General features: G+C 46.0%; 1 protein-coding gene across 2 annotated transcripts in view; it reads right to left on the reverse strand.

Annotated features, from left to right (window-relative positions):
* Positions 1-18,320: 18,320 nt before the first annotated feature.
* SETD3 (SET domain containing 3, actin N3(tau)-histidine methyltransferase) overlaps positions 18,321-20,598 on the reverse strand; it is a 34,229-nt gene continuing 31,951 nt past the window's right edge. For both annotated transcript variants that reach the window (XM_073638530.1, XM_073638528.1), the window contains exon 14: positions 18,321-20,114. In XM_073638530.1, the coding sequence (XP_073494631.1) occupies positions 19,704-20,114 (411 nt within the window). In that variant the 3' untranslated portion in view covers positions 18,321-19,703. The remainder of the gene's footprint in view (positions 20,115-20,598) is intronic.

Consider the following 20,598-nt stretch of genomic DNA (forward strand, 5'->3'; position numbering starts at 1 on the left):
TAGGTGGCGTCACGCCTTTGTTGCAGGTGATGCGTGACAGCAGCAGTCTCCTTTTATTCCTGGGACTTTTGGTGCCACTAGATCAGGGAACTATGGGGTTAAATTGTCTGGTTTTGCTCCTTTCTGGGAGCCCTGGGCGGGACTGTCTGCTATTTACACCCCTGGGTCTCTGACTTTCACTGCCAGTCAATTCATTTTGCTACCTTGCTTGTGCTCCTGTCATTGCTTGTGTTGTTTCCCTGATTCCTCCTGTTTTCTGACTTTGTTGTGAATCTTGACTATCATCTTGTTTTACGATTCTATTCCTGACGTGACCCCTTGGCTTTCACTCGGCTTGTCGACCCTTCCTGCCTCTGGTTCGCTCCTCTGAAGGCCAATCATAGAAGCGATAACCAGGACCCCGTTGTAAGAAGATCCCTGTACAGGGTTTAAAGGGTGAAGGTCGGGGTTCCTCTGGAATCTGCTAGACTGAATGGCTTGTGCCAAAATTTGGACTTTTGGGTCAATATGTGTCAAGTAAACTTAGCAGTTACAATAAAAGTGAAGGGTGAATATTGTACGACCATAAGAGAAACTCAAAGGTCGCACAATATTTGCCGTTGTCATCCATCAGTCGTGGCTATGCTGGTACATCCCTCCACACCTTATACACGATCCAAGTCTGGCCATCCCCACCTGAGTCCAGTGTTTGCTGCCTTCATCACCTAACCCCAATCATCCCACCCTTCTGCTCGCACAGAGATCCTGTGCTGCTTCTCCGATCAGTCACTTTAATCTCAGCAGACAGCCTTACACTCCCCACTAAATGTCCCTCGGACGATGCCATCCCCAGGGGCACATGAGAGCCAGGGGGCACTAGGGCACCAGCTGCCGTGGCTATAAATAAAAATTTCCTATGCAGGCTGAAATAAGGTGGATCTGGATCAGTTCAGAGCTTCATGCACTAAGCTCGGGATGTCTATTTAAGACTCCGTGCTCAGTCGATTCACTTAAAATAACATCACCAAGTAATTACTGAAAATTCAGTTTAATTGGCATCATAGAGTGCCTTCATTTCACATGGCATACGGTGCTGGCTGAGGTAGGACTAGACGCTTGCATTGTATTGCACCTGTTCATAGAATGATGCAATGTGCAGCATAGAACACGAGCTACTGGAGGTGTGAAGTGCCGAAATATGGCTTATGGCGTCACCGTACACTGACCTTTACAATTTTCCAAATGAACCAGAAGGTAAAAGATTTAGACCATGTTCCTAATGCTGTGTCTTTACTATAAAGCAGTGTTCAGCTTTTTCCTACGACCTAAAAATCGACACTGCTTGTTGTCACCACTAGGGGGAGTGTTCAGTATACAGCTGTAAAAGGCTCTATTATGTCTCACCTGGTGAAAGAGAACCTAAAAGCATTTGGTCCAGAAGTGCAGTTATTACACAACATGGATAGATGGCGCTGGTGCATCAGAGGCTGCTGCAGCAGGGCAGAAACGGGAAGAGCAAACTGGAACCATACGATCTGATGAAGCAGAATTGAATTGCTCCAAAGATTCAGAGACAAATCTGGTCCAGTGTAATAGCAGAGTTAACTCAGCATTGAGGTTTCAGAGAAGCAGAGCTGAGTTATACTGGAGCTTCTAAGGCAAAACTGGCCCAACAGGATAGCAGAGTCAGCGATGTGACACACATGAGTTTGTCAGAGAATGCAAGGCTGTATAGTAGAATTGAATGTGGCAGAGCTGAATTTGTCAGAGAGTCCAATGATGAACTGGCACAGGGGTATAGCAGAGCTTGGTTTGTAAGGTAGTTACTGAGACGAAAGCAATCCACAGTAGTGGTAAGGATGCCAACTACTTGTAAGCTCTGAGCTGACCTATAAGACCTGACATAATGGCATAATAAGAGCCTGATGGGTTGCCAAGGCAGAGAGTGCAAAGGAGAAGTGGGAGCCGGTGGAGGCAGGTGGAGGACGCAGTGCCAGGCACTGGAGCCAGGACAGGTGAGGTCAGATGTAAGTAAGAGGAAAAGATTGTTGCAAAATATTAGCGTAAAGTAAAACCAACCAGTAAGTGGCATAAGGAAAAGTAGCTAACGATTTTAGCCAACTGCATGTGTCAATTCCCATTCTCCTACAGCATCCAGGAGGATCCTGGTAAAAGAGTAGAACTCCTAACTTTGAAAATGGGCACGACTGCATGCCAAATATTCCCATAGGCATGGAAACTGCCCACCTCTAAGATGCCAACCAGCAAAGTCCAGTTCCAGCAGCCACCAAGGGACCAATCTACATACTTCTCGTATTCAATAGGAGCCATATACAACTGCATACAGATTGGCCCCCTAGTGGTGACAAAGGGAAGTTGAAATTTTTACAATCTTCACAATGTGCAACACAAGTTCCCCCACTCCCGGCTGGTTTCCTTATACTGACACATTTTAGCATCCTGCAGTCATTGACCATCATGGTTCTTCTGACCCGAACGTATATGCCTGGACCCCTAGCAGCCCTGATTCCTGACTTGACAGCTTCTTTCTACACACAGGAAGAGAAGTAACGGAAGGCAGAAGTTTTAGAAAAGGAAGGATTTTTTCCCATTTTGTAGAAGAGGACAAGCACGGGCTAGAAATGCATGGGGCTCAGTCCAGAGGTTATCCAGTAGTCACAGGCCCCAATGGAGCACTTGAACGTCATCTGTGTTTATATCAGTTAAAGTGCAGCTATTTTAGGTCAGAGTAAATAAGTCATGCACCGTATACCCCGAGCTTTGTACAAGTGCTTTCAGCTTGTTAATAATACATGCAGGCGTCCATTATAGGGTCTCCGTGTGCATGAGTTTGGAGGGGGAGGCAGTCATGCAGAGAAGAACCTTGTCTTGCCAATATCTACCTAATGTTCTAAAGTCAGGGCACGGGCCGAATGTTGGGAATGACCTGGATAGGGGCAAAGGGCTCCCTGTGATCATTCTGCCACATGCATCATTTATAACGCATTATTCCCAATATAGAACGGCCGCCGGCGTCTTTCCTACAAGTAAATGGACTGCAGCTACATCAGTTTTAGTAATGATCAAGATTGGAAGAGTCAGGGAACCAATGTGGGATTCACCTTTTGGGGTGATTGTTATATATCAGGGACGGATATAGCAGAACTGAATTTTCAATACTGGACTCTTTATTGTCTGTGGCTATTATTATCATTTGGAATATCTAAGCATTAACATGACTTTCTTCCAAAAACAGCGCCACACCTGTCCATGATGGTGTCTGGTACTGCAGCTGAGCCCCATTGAGGTGAGTTGGGAAGAGCTGCAATACCACATATGGCCTGCGGACTGGCGTGGCGCTGTTTTTGTAACCCTGCACAAACTCTCTAATTAGGCCTCTTTGGTGCTCCAGGAAATTAGATGTGTTCAGGAACCATGACTTTGTTGGAGTATACAACAGCTGCAGGCTTATGCTAAGGACGGACTGTGTTAAGAGCACAGCAGAAGGCGCTGTTTTAATTGTTAGCGCTTGATAATACTGTAATTTGTGACCTCTCTGGTTTCTTTTTGTCTGTCTTGTAATCCACAAAGTTGTGGATGATGAAGATAATGGTTGCGGTACGTCCTGAGTGAAACTCCTCATTCTCCCACAGTGTCTGAGCGATGATGATTCTGCTGAAAGCTGAAATCTGCTACGAACTTAGTTGTGGATTGCCAAGCTATCGGATTTATGTGGCCGAAAGGGTTGTCAATTTCCTTCCCCCACAGAAGAAAAATGGGCAAGGGAGCACTACAAGTGGTAAAGGCAGTTCTCCTACCCATGATAACTACACTCCTCAACATTGCAACACCAAGAAGGAAAAGTCGTGGAATTCTGAAAATCACGGGATGGATAGACAGGTCACTGATATGGAAATGATGACAAAACAAAGACAAAATTTTCAAGACATCTGTATTTATTCAGCTTGGAGTGTGAGCGCCACGTGCAGAAATCCTGGTGCTAACAGCCTCGGCTGTTATCACTGAGGTTATTTATGGTTGTTCTGCCGTGCTGAATGCACAAGGGCAAATCATCAAGATCCGCTGCTGGCAGCTACTTTGTAATTACCGACTGATGATGTCCCAGATGTGTTCGATGGGAGACAAGTCCGGAGACGCTGTAGCCATGGGAGCACATTTAGACCACACAGGCTGCTCACAGTAGTACGAGCAACATGCTGCCTGACCTTGTCATGATGTCTCCTGGGACATTTTGGAGAAAAGGCCGAACCACTGAGTCCACGAACCAAATCAATGTAACACTGAGCTGTTAGTGCACCTAGAAGACTACAGGGGTCCGCCTACCGTACATTACGCTTCACATCATAATCCCGGGAGTAGGAGCAGTGTGACATTCCCTTGTGAAACACAAAAAAGGGGGTGGGGTGGAAAAGCGCAGTGCTTGTGTGAACCTGTATGGAGATAGAATATACGTGCAGATACAGTGGTCTGCTCACCTGAGTGGGTTGTGCAGACCGCACAACCCAGGTTAAACAGCTACTGGCGCTGATAGCGCTGCCACGATGCCTTCAGTGTCTCCTCTGGATTAGCAGATGGAGCTTCCAATCATGTGATTCCGGGTGGGGTCACATGGGTGATGACATCATTGCAGGTCCTACAGGTCCTGCAGCTGAAATTGTATCCAGTTCTCTGCAGCCTCCAGCCACAACTCCCAAAGGAAAAGTGAACAGTGTGCAAATTGAAGTGGTCAGTGGGGCGCTAGAAACTGGATAAGGCGCTGGAAAAGGATAAAACAAACCTCTTTATTGAAGTATTAATGCCCACAACGCGTTTCTGCAGCGGTCTGCTGCCTTCATCAGGTGGAGTCCACCTGCACACTGTTCACATTCCCTTGTGAAGGCTTCTTCATTAACCTCACACCACCGCTCTCAAAGACTATCATAGAGCAGAGCAAGACGGCAATGAAGGTCTGTCCTCATTGGTGATGAGTCCCGCTTTGGTCTTGGACGCAATGAAAGCTGGAGATTGGCCTGGAGACCACATTAGCAACACCATGAAAACCCTTTCACAAGGGAACATCACACTGGTCCTACTTCCGGGATTATTGTGTGGGGTATCTTAATGTATGGTAGCCAGATCCCTCTAGTCTTAATTCCAGTTACACATTGATTTGATTCATGGACCCAGTGGTGCGGCCATTTCTCCAAAATGTCCCAGGAGCAGTTTTCCAACATGATAACCCCAGGCCACATGTTGCTGGTGTTGCTGTGAGCAGCCTGCGTGGCCTAAACAAGTTCCCACGGCTGCAGCATCTCCGGACTTGTCTCCCATTGAGCACATCTAGGCCGTCAATAGTCGATGATAACACAGGAGCTTCCAGCAGTGGATCTTGATGATTTGCCCAAGTGCATTCAGCGGCAGAACCTTCCTCAGACGACCTCAGTGACAGCAGCCGAGGCTGGAGGTGCTGGGATTTCTATGCGAAGCACGCACACTCCAAACTGAATAAATCAAGATGTTTTCAACATTTTCTTTGCCTTTTTTCACCATTTGAAGATCAGTAACACGTCGATCCATCCTGTGATTTCTCTAATTCCACGACTTTTCTTTCTTGGTGTTGTAATTTCAGTGTTGAGTGTGTGCATATTGGGGAATTGTTACCTAAGCATCTGGTTCATATACTGGGGTGTGACCAGAAATGAATGGGGACGGGATGAGTGGTCGTAAATTGTAAAATTTGTTGCATTACGAAGGAGATTGGATAGAGGACATCTACTTTCTACCCAGTCAATTCAACTGACATCCAAAGAAGAAGTAGGGAGATACGTGGTAGTCTGATCACTGACACCAGCATCTATCCCTACAGGTGTAAATTGAAGTTCCTGGGTCCCAATGCAAAATCTGTAATGGTGCACCCCCAACTATCATGCGCCATTTATAATACTGGTGTCTTCCTTGTGACAAGAGCCTTTGGGCCCTTTTAGGCATTAGTGCCAGGGGTCCTTCGCCTTCTTTAGCCATGCCTCTGTCTATTCCTAGAATGGAGGGACTTGCACCGTATGTAACACAGTCTCAACACACCTGACCAGGGCTAATGAAAGCCAAAGTGGCTTCTGTCACTTGTTTAGGGGTCCCAAAAGTCAAATTCCCATCAATCAGACATGGGCGAACCATTAAAGGCTGTGAACTGCTAGAGAGTCTGGTTTCTAATTTTCCTACAGCGCCACCTTCATGGAAATGAAGTATTACACTGAAATCAATGGACTGTGTATTTAATGCACAGACAAGCTGGGTCCTCCAGAATAAGACACGGTCTTTGTAATCACTCTCCGCTTCGACTAACGGATGAAGATGTTGGAGAGGGGGGTCCATCTTCTAATAAAGGGATTGTCCAGGTCCAGGATTAGAAAAACATTGCTGCTTTCTTCTTTTCCCCCCAAAAAAACAAAACAGTGCCACCCCTGTCCACATGTGGTATTACAGCTCTGCCCTATTCACTACTAATGCTTTGGTGCAGGATGAAAAGGTAAGAGATATTATAGTAATGTTAGCATCCAATAACGGAGAGTTCTAACATTTCAATGTGTGGCCGACTGAAAGCTCATAATCATCTGCTGAACATTTATTCACAAATCAGGGTAAATAACGTCTTCCTAGCGAGCAGCATACTTTACACATCACCCCAGGGCGCGATAAATAATTGAAATGGCATTCAGACTAGAGGTAGATACCCTGACAAGCCCCTTAAAGACACACACTAATGCACTACAAATGAACCTGGAGGACGCGGCTTCCAGCCCTGGACATGTGTCACATCCCATACTGGGATAGCACCATCACAGATATTTAGACTGAGCTACAACCCTGCTGTTTCCTGACATAGAGCTACTAGGCCCCAATCCAATTCTGTACCACATCAGAGGCCAGTGTCGTAAAGTGAAACTCATGGGCGCCAATCTCCAAGAGGGCACACAACTAGCAAAGGTCTTAATAGTATTGGTCTTCTCATATGGGTCAAAGGGACCTTTTAGGCTCCAGGGTCCTGCACCCACTGTAGTTACAATCCTGTCTCAGATGTTCCTGGTCTCTTCAGGCACTAGACCCCTGGTGTGATTGAAACCTCGGCACCTCCTGAAAATTAAAACAGAGCACGGACCCTTGAATGGCCTCACCAGTAGGATACATCTCCCTTCTAGTGGGCACCCACCCTTTGGCCCATGATAATTAGGAAGATGGTCCAGCACAAGCCATGATTTCACGTCCAGAACAATTCCATCCCAAAATCCAGGTCTTCGGTGTCTTATGTTCATATTGTACTCAAGGTTCAAGACTACGTCAGCGACGTCTATCTTCAGGCAGACAAAAAAAAGCGTGGTAGACCGTGCCTTTGTGCCCGGACGATACCAGAATGGAGACTCTGTCTGCCTCATTATAGTGAGTAGCTCTGTTACGGGGAACTCTGTCCAAACCACTTTTTGGGGGGGCTTTAGATGGAAAACCCTGACCGAATCTAGAATGTGGATTGAACCCACTTGATGTGGACCCTGCCTAATGTGCAGAATCAGACGTGGATTCGCCAAAAAAATGCCACATAATGAAAGTCACATCTCCAGACTCATTTTTGTGGCAAATCTGCACCAAAATCCTCAAGATCAGCATGTTAATCCACCCTTGTACCTCTCCAGGATGGCAGGTCACACGTCTACAAGGCTTCCAGATATAGGAAGACCTAGCTGCTTTCATTATGTAATAACACCACACATGTCCAGTGGTCGTGTCTGGTATTGCAGCTCAGCTCTACTTATGTAATTGGGCTGAGATGTAATAAATGAGCTGTGGAGAGGTGTGGAGCTCTTCTACTATTACTACTATGTCTACTATTCCATACGCATGACATTTGTTTTTTACCTTGAAAAAAGGCACCAGTTGGTGGAATTAAAACCTCAATTTATGCCATCGAGAATTTTTCATTCCTGCAAGCTCAGCCAGGTACAGTGATATCTCTACTAAAAGTGAGTTACTATTCCATATAGCAGGATTATTGACAGGGCACCAGATGGAGGATTACTTAGCGCCTCGCTCTCTTTGCAAAATATCTGGGCAAACCCAGAGGAGTCAAGAAACCTCAGAGGTAGAAGTTTCCTCCATGTGAGACCTCTTGGCACATTTGATTGACAGGGAGGTATCGGCCATGGTAAAGAATAAAATGGCCCTTAGATCAGAGGTGCACCCACGGTATTGCTAATTGAACTAGACTTTCCCTTTAATGCAAATCATCCAAAAACAAAATCCTCAATCTACGGGAAGACAATAAGGAGACTAATGTGTGCAGACGTTCCCGCGTCTTCCTGACACAAACGCCTGATGAAATCCATAGGTGAATGGCTGTCACTGATGTGGATAATCCAGTCATGTGGAAACTAAATTAATCTCCCGGCTAATTGAAGTTTACATGCAGGAAAACATGATCCCACCCCCTCCCCCACCTCTTGGGTCTATGCAGAAAGCAATATGACGTGCCGGATGCTTATGGAGCTCCACACAACCAAGGCTGCGACTGGACTGGAATATATAATGGAAGTGTCATTGGGGCAACATGAGTGTCAATGTCAATAGTCCCGATGATGACACTTCCGGTCTAGTATCCAGTCAACAGGACAGTGAATAGATTTTAGACTTTATTGTGGCCTATGACAACGTCTGGCAAGAAGTCACTGATAAAGTTGCTACATTGTTACATTGATTTCCAAGATGCCCCTTTTTTTTTTTTTTACGTCCTTCAGCTTGATCTCGAGCCATATTGACTTGATGGATGAACGATTGGTAGAAAGATCGATCTTGTGCAAACCTAGATAGGTCCACCAGAGTCTTCTCCGCGTTATCTTGATGGTATCAAATCATTGGGTGCTGCTCTTCCGCTTTGTCTTGTTCCTTCTATTCTTCTGACCAGTGATTGCTCTTTTCATATGACCATGATGTCCTTCTCCTGTGATTGCTCTCTTTGTATGACCATGATGTCCTTCTCCAGTGATCGCTCTCTTCGTATGACCATGATGTCCTTCTCCAGTGATTGCTCTCTTCTTATGACCATGATGTCCTTCTTCAGTGATTACTCCCTTCGTATGACCATGATGTCCTTCTTCAGTGATTACTCCCTTCGTGTGACCATGATGTCCTTCTCCAGCAATTGCTCTCTTCTTATGACCATGATGTCCTTCTCCAGTGATTGCTCTCTTTGTATGACCATGATGTCCTTCTCCAGTAATCACTCTTTGTATGACCATGATGTCCTTCTCCAGGAATCACTCTCTTCGTATGACCATGATGTCCTTCTCCAGTGATTGCTCTCTTCGCATGACCATGATGTCCTTCTCCAGTGATTGCTCTCTTCGTATGACCATGATGTCCTTCTCCAGTGATTGCTCTCTTCATATGACCATAATGTCCTTCTCCAGTGATTGCTCTCTTCGTATGACCATGATGTCCTTTTCCAGTGATTGCTCTCTTCGTATGACCATGATGTCCTTTTCCAGTGATTGCTCTCTTCGTATGACCATAATGTCCTTCTCTAGTGATTACTCCCTTTGTATGGCCATGATATCCTTCTCCAGTAATTGCTCTCTTCGTATGACCATGATATCCTACTCCATTGATTGCTCTCTTCATATGAGGTGTCCAAAGTAGTCAAGTCGTAGCTTCGTGATCCTTGCCTCCAGTGACATGTCTGGCTTAATTTGTTCCAAGATTGATTTGTTTGTTTGTTCTTCTTGCCATCCATGTTATTCATAGCATCCTTCACCAGCACAACATTTTGAAGGCGTAGATTCTTCTTCTTTTTTGTTTCCTTATCGTCTGGGTTTCGCATCCATATGTTACCAGAGAAAAGACCAAACTATGTACGAGCCGTGTCTTCGTCGGCAGCGAAATGTTCCTCGATTTGAAGACCTGGTCCAGTGACGTGACTTCATTGTTGATTTACCCATAGCTATAAGATGCCCATTACTGGGAGTTATTCCTGTTCTACACCATCTGACTTGGATCAGTGATGTTCTATTAGATACTTGGAGTAGCCTCATACGTAACCCTATTTATACACACTTCATGCCCGCAAAGCTGAGAAATTCACTACGCAACTAGACAATACATTCGGAAACAGCCTGAGTGCATAGAGTTTCTGCTTGTGAGGGGCCAGTGCTTATACTCCACAGCTCATCAGAACAAGCCAAGCTTTAGGGCAAAATTTGGGGTTAGCAACTTTACCCACCAGTGAAACAAGAAGTCGATGTGAGACTAGCTCAGACAATGCACATGAGCTACACTCCATGATCAGAGCTGCAAAAAAAATAAAAAAAAAAGTGCAGGAAGGGAATTATGTCAGGCAGGGGTCTGAGGGTCTCTAGGGTTCCTCTGCCACATATAAAGAGACCAATTCTACAGATAATATATTTTTCGTTAGTAGAAAAGGGCTGTTTAAGTCACTCCCAATAACACCCCCAACTCAATCAGGGAATGTCCCCAAGCCAAATAAGACCACTCACTTTTATGAAGTGAATCTACACCTTTACGACCTGAGACAGCCCCAAATTTGTAAGGATTGCATCTGAAAAAAATCAGGGCTGTCCGGGCACATTTGGGACTTGACACCTAAGATTACAGATTTTGCATTGGAGCCCAAGAGTATTGGGATAGTGATTCGGTACACCTCCAGGAGGTTTTCTGATCTCCCATTCTACATCCATAGACATTAATATGCAGTCGGTCCTTCTCTGCAGATATTTCGGCTCCCGCTCTTCTGGGAAGGATTTCTATAAGATTTTGGAGGCATCTGTGGGAATTTTTGCCCCTTCATACAAGAAGAACATTTGTGAGGTCAAACCCGGATGTTGGGGGAAGATTGGGCTCACAATATTTGTTATAGGTGTTGGATGGGGCTGAGGTCCGGGCTCTGTGCAGCCGCTCATGTTCTTCCACCAAACTCCCACAATCTCGTCTTTATGGACCGTGTGCACTGGGCAGTCATGGAGAACAGAAAAAAGCCTTCATCAAACAGTTTTTACAAAGCTGGAAGCTACAATTGTCCACAATGTCTTGTGCTGAAGATTAAGATTTCCCTTCGCTGGAACTAAGAGGCCGCCCCCTGATAACAGCCCATAGCATTATCTCCTCCACCATCTGTACAGGGGGCACAATGCAGTCAGGGGGTAACATCCTCCTATGATCACCAAACCCAGACTCCTCCATCAGACGCAGACAGAGAAGTGCGATCCATCACTGCACAGAACACGTCTCCTCCAGAGTCCAGTGGTGACTACTTTACACCTACGCCCGGCCTTGTGCTTGGTGATGTACGGCTGCATGCAGCTGCTCGGCCATGAAGCTCCCGGCGGGGGCGCAGTGTTTGTGCTGATGTTATACCAGAGGAGGTCTGGACTCTGCAGTTTTGGAGTCGGCAGAGCGTTGGTGACTTTTCTGCCTTCTACTCCGCAGCACTGGGTGGCCTATGGAGGCTCAATGGCTAATAATAAATGGCATAAGGAAGGTGGGGGGGGGGGACCAGGAGAGTAATTTAGTTTTTTTTTTTTAAGCCCTTACGATAATCCAGAATTTTTCTAAAGGAATTTTGCTGCGATTACTAGCAATGTATTGGAATTTACAGTCGCATTAAACAGAGTTTGACAAAGTTAATTTCATACCAACACCTAGCGGCGAGATCGGAGGTATTTACCGCCTAAGTACTCATTACCGCCTATTCATTTGACGTTCACCAGGATGGCAGATCGTCTCACCCAGGTGTGTACTTTACAATTTAGCATTAGTTAATGAACACCTACATTATACTATTACCAAAATACGATTTGCATTTTTTCATTACAAATGTCACAGGAAGTCCAGTCTCCCGGCGCGGCGGCAATTGAAGGCACCGCCAGCCGGCTATACTTTTGATATTAATTAAAGTGAAGGATGACAGCGACATAAGAAAAAAATGGAAGAACGATTTTGCTGCTTATAAAAATGACCTTTTCTCGAGTGTTTGTTCTTCTGTAAGAACTGGTCATTACTTGAAATTACTGCGAATTTTCAATAAAGCTTCAACGCCGGAGTCAATTTGTGACTTTAGACAGAGAGATATGTTTTGTAATGAACAATCTACTATTATCAAAGCCCTTACTTTATCACAGCCGGGAGCCCAGAATTCAAAGAGCCAGATTAAAAACAAAGGTAGCAAGAAAAGGCGCGCGGCCTTCATACAGCTCTATACCCGTGTTTGATATTTCCATCCCTTTCATTGTAATCGCCTGTGTAGACAAAGATCATCTTAATATTGAAATATTCCGGGCGAAGGCTTCAAAAAAAAAAAGGGGGCCACGAGACGGTTGTTAATCAGAGGGTTTGGCATCCAGGGCCGATGTTAACCTGGGCAAAGCGGGGGCGCAATGCGACTTTGTTATGGAGATGGGTTAGAGGTGAATTATTTATAGGGGAGCGAGAGATTCCTATAAGACAGGTTTTTTTTTTTATTTCTAGAGTGCTGTCTCCATGCATCAGGTTAGAGGTTTTGTTTTAGGTTATTATTTCATCTGTGATAGCAGCTGCCTTAAAAAAAAATAATAAAAAAAAATTCCAATTTCTTCCATGAAATCCATCACTCTCTCCAAATCATTGCTGGGTGGAAGAATGAAAGCAGCTGCAACCCGACTCCGCAGGCAAAGAATGATATGTAGAGACTGGGAGGTAGTACTATCTGTGCCTACTGTACTTAAAGAAATAGAGTGCAGTAACTGAACATATGTTTTAAGAAAGAGATGGAGTGGTACTAGCTGGGCCTAAGTGTGTAATACAGAAACAGAGTAGTGTTTTTTCAGATATATTTGTCCCTGTGGAAGACTAGGATGCAGTACTATCTGTGCTTATATCATTTACAAAGATACCGTATTTATAGGGCAGCACTGCAAAAAAAAAAAATAGTACAGATATGATTTACTTGCGACTCAGAGCCAATAGTATTAGTTGTACCTGTATTATTTTCAGTGAGAAACAAGGAGGCAGTGTTATCTGTGCCTACATCCTTTATAGGGAGAAACAGGGAGACCGTCCCATTTTCCCTATATCACTTACTGAGGGTTTGAGAGGCAATAATACTATTTTTGCTGATATATTTGTACCTACAGTATATTATTCTTAGGTCATGACCCCACTATCAGTATTCGGTCGGTATTTTTTCTCAGGAGTGGGAGCCAAAACCATGTGAGGAACATTCAGAGAAAAGGTATAATAGAAACAAGTCACCAACTCTGCATTTATCACCCACTCCTGGTTTTAGCTCCCACTCCTGAGAAAATAATACTGACCTAATACTGACCAAATACTGATAGTGGAGACGTGGCCTTAATGGAAGACTAGGATGCAGTACTATCTGTGTCTGCATCATTTACAGAGAGCCAGGATGATCTGTTTAAATCATTTATAGGGCGAAACAGCAAAATAGTACCAAAATGATTTACTCAGGCCATAGAGACAATAGTACTAGATGTACCTGTATTGTTTTCTGCGAGGAATAAGAAGGAAGTGTGATCTGGGCCTACATCATTTACAATTTAGAAACTGGGAGACAGTACCATTTTGCTTATATCATTTACTGGGGTCTGAGAGGCAATAATATGATTTGTAGTATTTCTAGGGAGAGACGAGGAGGCAGTACTATCTGTGCCTGCATCATTTTCAGAAAGACAGGACTATCTGTGCTTACATTATTTACAAGGAGAAACGGGGAGACAGTACTATCTTCTCTATATCATTTACTGGGGACTGAGAGACAAGAATACTATTTTTGCAGATATATTTGTACATACAGTGTATCCTTCTCAGTGAAAGACTAGGATGCAGTACTATCTGTGCCTGCATAATTTACAGAGAGAGAGGACTAGCTGTGCTTACATCATTTATAGGGGAATACAGCAAAATAGGACTGATATGATTTACTGGGGACTCAGAGCCAATAGTACTAGTTGGACCAGTATTATTTTCATGGAGAAACAAGGAGGCAGTGTTATCTGTGCCTACACCATTTACAGGAGAAACAGGGAGACCATACTATTTTCCCTATATCATTTACTGGGGTCTGCGGGGCAATAATACTATTTATAATATTTTTAGGGAGAGACAATGAGGCAATACTATCTGTGCCTATATTCTTTACTATGAGATTTTAAGGGGCAGTAGCACTATCTGTGCGTAATCACTTACAGTGAAAGATCAGTGGGCAGTACCATCTTTGTCAATCGTTTTCTAGAATATGAGAGGTACTAACTTTTTTTTGTACTTACTGTGATATAGAGGAAGGCAGTACTATCTATATCTAGATCATTTACAGGGAGAGACAGGAAGGTAGTACTACATGTGTCTTCCAAATTTACAGGAGCAGACTGTTCTGTGCCTATATTACTAGAGGGGATGACAGAGGCGCAGGATCATCTGTATCTACAGGATTTCATGAGATAGGAGCCACTATTATTTCAATGAGAGACAGGAATACAGCACTACCTGGGCCTAGATCATGAGCCTCTTTGAGCGATGTGGTTTTGCAGTTAGAACATTATGGACTCCAGCCCAGCTTCATTGTCAGAAGAGAGGAGACGTCATGTAGCAGCGGAGAATTGTGCCACATTATTCTCCGTGAAAAGGACGGAATGGGGACAATGTGACCTTTATTAACCAATTGAACTGTCATCGCCACCGCAGGTATAAAACTAATGACCAAGTAAGTACACCTCTAGAAGTATGACAGCAGCGTACAGGGAACTTCATTCTGTGCCAGGAAAGAAAGGAAAGGATCTGCCTTGTAATTCAGCAGCACATTACTAGAAATCATGCAAAGTTTATAGTCCTAGATACCAAGGAGATGGATTTAGGATAAAGTGGGTTATCACACTGCAAACACAGGGGCTACAAACTGATGCCATAGGCTTGGGATAACCTTATAAAACCTACGCCACTTTCCACATCCCCTCAAAAAATGGTATATTCTAGCACAAGAGATTGGAGCAGAAATATTAGACCGCCGCTCACTTTACAGCTTTGCTGTATAGACCGGGGCAGATTCATCTCATGAGTAGAGGGGAGTTAGAGGTCTTATTTCTTAGAGGGCAAAGTCATGTCATCATTAAGGGGGCAGGTCAGCAGAGTCATCTAACCATTGGGGGGCACAGTCATGAGAGTCATTTCATTAGTAGAGGCAGTCATTAATCATTTGGGGGCAGAGTCATCCAACTATTAGAGGGTAGAGTCAACTCAGAGGACAGGGACAGAAGAGTCATCTTATTATTGAGGCAAAGACATCTCATTTAAAGGACAGGGACAGAAGAGTCATTCTAGTATTTGAGAGCAGGGACAGCAGAGTCATCTCATCAATGCAGGGTTAGAGTTATTTAATCATTGTAGGATAGGACACCCCGGAGCCATTATTAGAGGTCCAAGTCCACAGAGCCATAATATTATTAGAGTGGGGTGAACTATCTCATTTCATATTCATTAGAGGGCTCGGTCATCAGCAAAGTCATGTCCCCATTAGAGGGCTCGGACATCAGCAGAGTCCTCTCCCCATTAGAAGGCTAGGTCATCAGCAGAGTCCTCTCCCCATTAGAAGGCTCGGTCATCAGCAGAGTCCTCTCCCCATTAGAAGGCTCGGTCATCAGCAGAGTCCTCTCCCCATTAGAAGGCTCGGTCATCAGCAGAGTCCTCTCCCCATTAGAAGGCTCGGTCATCAGCAGAGTCATGTCCCCATTAGAGGGCTCGGTCATCAGCAGAGTCATGTCCCCATTAGAGGGCTCGGCCATCAGCAGAGTCATGTCCCCATTAGAGGGCTCGGCCATCAGCAGAGTCATGTCCCCATTAGAGGGCTCGGCCATCAGCAGAGTCCTCTCCCCATTAGAGGGCTCGGTCATCAGCAGAGTCCTCTCCCCATTAGAGGGCACAGTCATCAGAAGAGTCCTCTCCCCATTAGAGGGCTCGGTCATCAGCAGAGTCCTCTCCCCATTAGAGGGCTCGGTCATCAGCAGAGTCCTCTCCCCATTAGAGGGCTCAGTCATCAGCAGAGTCCTCTCCCCATTAAAGGGCTCGGTCATCAGCAGAGTTCCATTAGAGGGCACGGTCATCAGCAGAGTCCTCTCCCCATTAGAGGGCTCGGCCATCAGCAGAGCCCTCTCCCCATTAGTGGGCTCAGTCATCAGCAGAGTCCTCTCCCCATTAGTGGGCTCGGTCATCAGAAGTCATGTCCCCATTAGAGAAAAAAAAGAGAGCCCGCTGTGTGAAGGATCAAATGGATAGATATAATTGAGGAAGGCCAATTGGCCACTCACCTAGGGAAGTTGTGCATCCCTGCACAACCCCGGTAAGGACTTTTGAGGCTGGGGGACAGATTCTCACCGCGTGCTGCAGACCGCCGTCCGTCACTGTTGCTTCCGCATTCCTGGTCGCGGACCACGTGACTGGTAGCTACTGGCACGTCACCGCAGGTCCTTTTGGTAGGAAATGGTAGCTCCGGCGCTGCAAGTCCTCAAGAAGTTAGAGGGAGGGTTGTATACACAACTATAAAGGTAGTCAACAGCAGCTCCTGCCGCCAACCCTCAGAGAGGGAATGGAAATAGATAAAATAATGAAAAAGCAGTCTATGGAGTGCTGAATTGATCAAAGGGGACAATGTTTAGGGCTGAAAAAATTATTTATTTAGCCCTCTCCACAACGCGTTTCGATAGCAAACTATCTTCATCAGATGTCCCCATTAGAGGGCTCGGCCATCAGCAGAGTCATGCCCCCATTAGAGGGCTTGGTCATCAGCAGAGTCATGTCCCCATTAGAGGGCTCGGTCATCAGCAGAGTCATGTCCCCATTAGAGGGCTCGGTCATCAGCAGAGTCATGCCCCCATTAGAGGGCTTGGTCATCAGCAGAGTCATGTCCCCATTAGAGGGCTCGGTCATCAGCAGAGTCCTCTCCCCATTAGAGGGCTCGGTCATCAGCAGAGTCATGTCCCCATTAGAGGGCTCGGTCATCAGCAGAGTCATGTCCCCATTAGAGGGCTCGGTCATCAGCAGAGTCATGCCCCCATTAGAGGGCTTGGTCATCAGCAGAGTCATGTCCCCATTAGAGGGCTCGGTCATCAGCAGAGTCCTCTCCCCATTAGAGGGCTCGGTCATCAGCAGAGTCATGTCCCCATTAGAGGGCTCGGTCATCAGCAGAGTCATGTCCCCATTAGAGGGCTTGGTCATCAGCAGAGTCATGTCCCCATTAGAGGGCTCGGTCATCAGCAGAGTCCTCTCCCCATTAGAGGGCTCGGTCATCAGCAGAGTCATGTCCCCATTAGAGGGCTCGGTCATCAGCAGAGTCATGTCCCCATTAGAGGGCTCGGTCATCAGCAAAGTCATGTCCCCATTAGAGGGCTCGGTCATCAGCAGAGTCCTCTCCCCATTAGAGGGCTCGGTCATCAGCAGAGTCATGTCCCCATTAGAGGGCTCGGTCATCAGCAGAGTCATGTCCCCATTAGAGGGCTTGGTCATCAGCAGAGTCATGTCCCCATTAGAGGGCTCGGTCATCAGCAGAGTCATGTCCCCATTAGAGGGCTCGGCCATCAGCAGAGTCATGTCCCCATTAGAGGGCTCGGCCATCAGCAGAGTCATGTCCCCATTAGAGGGCTCGGCCATCAGCAGAGTCATGTCCCCATTAGAGGGCTCGGTCATCAGCAGAGTCATGTCCCCATTAGAGGGCTCGGCCATCAGCAGAGTCATGTCCCCATTAGAGGGCTCGGCCATCAGCAGAGTCATGTCCCCATTAGAGGGCTCGGCCATCAGCAGAGTCATGTCCCCATTAGAGGGCTCGGTCATCAGCAGAGTCATGTCCCCATTAGAGGGCTCGGCCATCAGCAGAGTCATGTCCCCATTAGAGGGCTCGGTCATCAGCAGAGTCCTCTCCCCATTAGAAGGCATGTAACCATTAGACCACGGTGTCAGCAGAGTGGTTTCATCATTGCAGAGCTGGAGGAACCGGAGTCATTATTAGAGGCCAGTGTAAGCAGAGTCAGAGTCCTCTCACCAATAGAATGCAGGCTCAGCAGAGTCACATCAGGGGCAGGACCACCAGAGAGTCATCTGATCACTAGAGGGCAGGGAATGTAATCCACTCCCAGGTCTTTGGGGGAGGGGACTGTGCACCATCACTTCCTGAAGGCGGTAAGGACACTATTTGACCAGTAACTCCCATTCACAGCGTTTGCCATAAAGCACACACTAATATTACATGACACAGTCCCTTTAATGATGACATATATATATATAATCCACAATAGCAGAAATCATTCACGTTGGTTTTATTGATGATTTCAGAGAAGAAAAAAATAAAAGACATAGTTGTCAAAAAAGTCCTAGCTATGGTGAAAACCAGAGGAGCCAAAAAGCCACCAGGTAGAAGCAGCTTCCTGCCGGGATTTTCGGAGGCGTTTACTATCAGCCCCTCCAACACTGCACTGGTTAAAGCTTTTGTGTGGACCCGTAAACCTCCGAACTAGCAGCGACTGAGCGTGCCGTGCTAGTCATGTGATTGACGGCTTTAAAATATAGATTTTTATTTACACGTATATATTAACTTCAACGAACGCCTCGATTTTGTCTCAAACTGAGGAAGTAAACCTGGGTTATCAAAGCGGGAGTATAAAACCGTACAGAATAAAGTCTGGGGAAGAATTATGGGCTTTGCTTAAAATGGTTGGAGATTAGGAAAAAAAAATGGCTGCTTTATTCTAGAACAGCGCCCCCCTCTTGTCCATAGGACGTTTCTTTTACTGCGGCCTTATGTAAGGGAATAGGTGTGAGCTGCAATACCAGATGCAGCCCAGGAATTAGGAAGGCATGGAGTGGTCATCCAGCTGCTGTTAGCAGTGCCATGAACCGTAGTGGCCATTTATGTGTACGTCAGCTGTTTTCCCATTCACTTCAATAGGAGTGGAGCTGCAGTACCCATGAATGGCCACTACACAGTGTACGGCGCGTACTGTTTCAGCTCTACACTGTATTTCTGGCACCAGCAGATTGATGGCGGTGACGGGTTTCGGATCCCCACCGATCTGATACCGATGACCATCCAAAAAGGACATGGGTCATCAATCTCTTACTTCTGGACAACCCCTTTAAAAATAGCAAATTCGCCCAGTTATTTGTCCGTATAATGGCCAGGCTTTGTGGCTCTGGAATGCTGGGTAAGGACCCCATGGGAGCTGTACTGGCAGCCATATTGGTTGCCACCCAGATCTAACAACCTGAAAAGGGCAAAGTAGGGACCTACATTTATTCGGTGGCGGACTTTTAAATTTCTTAAGGGGCAATAAGTACCAATACTGTCAAATTTACTATTTACAAAGAAGGAAAGAAATAAAAAATAATCTAAGTATATATTATTTATAGTGCTATGATTCTAAGAGCTGGGATTAGGCCACAACCTGCTCTCTGCACCAGTAGTCACGTCTGCTTCCATCTTACTGCGCGGCTGCCGCCTCGGTAAACGTCGCCCATTCTCGCTCTATGCATTAAAGTCAACATTAAGTGGAAAAAAAAACATAAGCAGCAACATCTCCTCCTGCCGAAACCAAGAGCAGTCTCCGAAACTTCTGCTCTTCTTCCTTAAAAGTTCCAAACCAGTTCACAATTGCACTTTTGCCTCCTGGCTGCCGTGTGCCGGACTCTTATTTGGCATCGCTAGCGGCGGTGTCGTCCTCTGCCGGGGCGCTGTTACTCTCAGGTTTGGCGCCGTTGTACAGAGAGTCCGGTGTGTCCAGGTAGTCATTTTCAGTGATCTCTGTGATGGTCAGGGTCTCCGGTCGTTTCAGCTCGCTGCCTTCTGCCTTTTCATCGTCGAAGTTTCTCAGGACCAGGGGATATTTGGTGTTGGTGGCGGTGTTCTCCAGGAAGGCGATGTTGCTTTCCTCGTATTTGGGCAGCGGCTCTCCGTCCTCCAGGCGCTTGGCGTACAGCTTGCAGTTATCAGAGGCGCTTTTTACAGCTTTCTCCAAGATTTCTTTCTCAACGAGACGAAGCTTGACGGCCATGGTGGCATGTGTCGAGAGGCTACCACTGTCCAGAATCTGCTTATCGTCCTGGGAAGATATACAGACATCAGGGGTGAAACATCTCAGAATGGGGCATGTACGGTTGGAAAAAAAGGACCGGCTGCTCTCATGACAAGGAGCGTCTGGTCTTAGAACGCCGTTCCTCAGTTATTCCTTGTGGAAATCTAAGAATACATAAGTTACCATTCTCCTGGTCTATCGGGCTCACTTCTTAACCATCTGATACTGTGGGCGCTGATCGGACAGTATCATAGTGTGGGGACAAGCCCTGCGGACAAGGAGGATGGTCACTGCTGGGACAATGCCTGGCTGGCTCCAGATTTACCCTTTAAGAGAGCTTTCCCATTGATGGTGTCTCATTGGCATGTGCCAAGAAGGTCTGATTGGTGGTCTTTCACCACCCACTGAGGGCACCCTTAGCTTTTTTTCTGGCATAGCACCGCTGCCAACCAGGCACAGACACCGCATCACAGTCCTATTAAATATAAATGGGACTGTGTTGCATCCCCAA

Source organism: Phyllobates terribilis, unplaced genomic scaffold (genome assembly GCF_046119375.1).
Source record: "Phyllobates terribilis strain yellow unplaced genomic scaffold, ASM4611937v1 Scaffold_7__3_contigs__length_470593459, whole genome shotgun sequence".
Lineage (NCBI taxonomy): Eukaryota > Metazoa > Chordata > Amphibia > Anura > Dendrobatidae > Phyllobates > Phyllobates terribilis.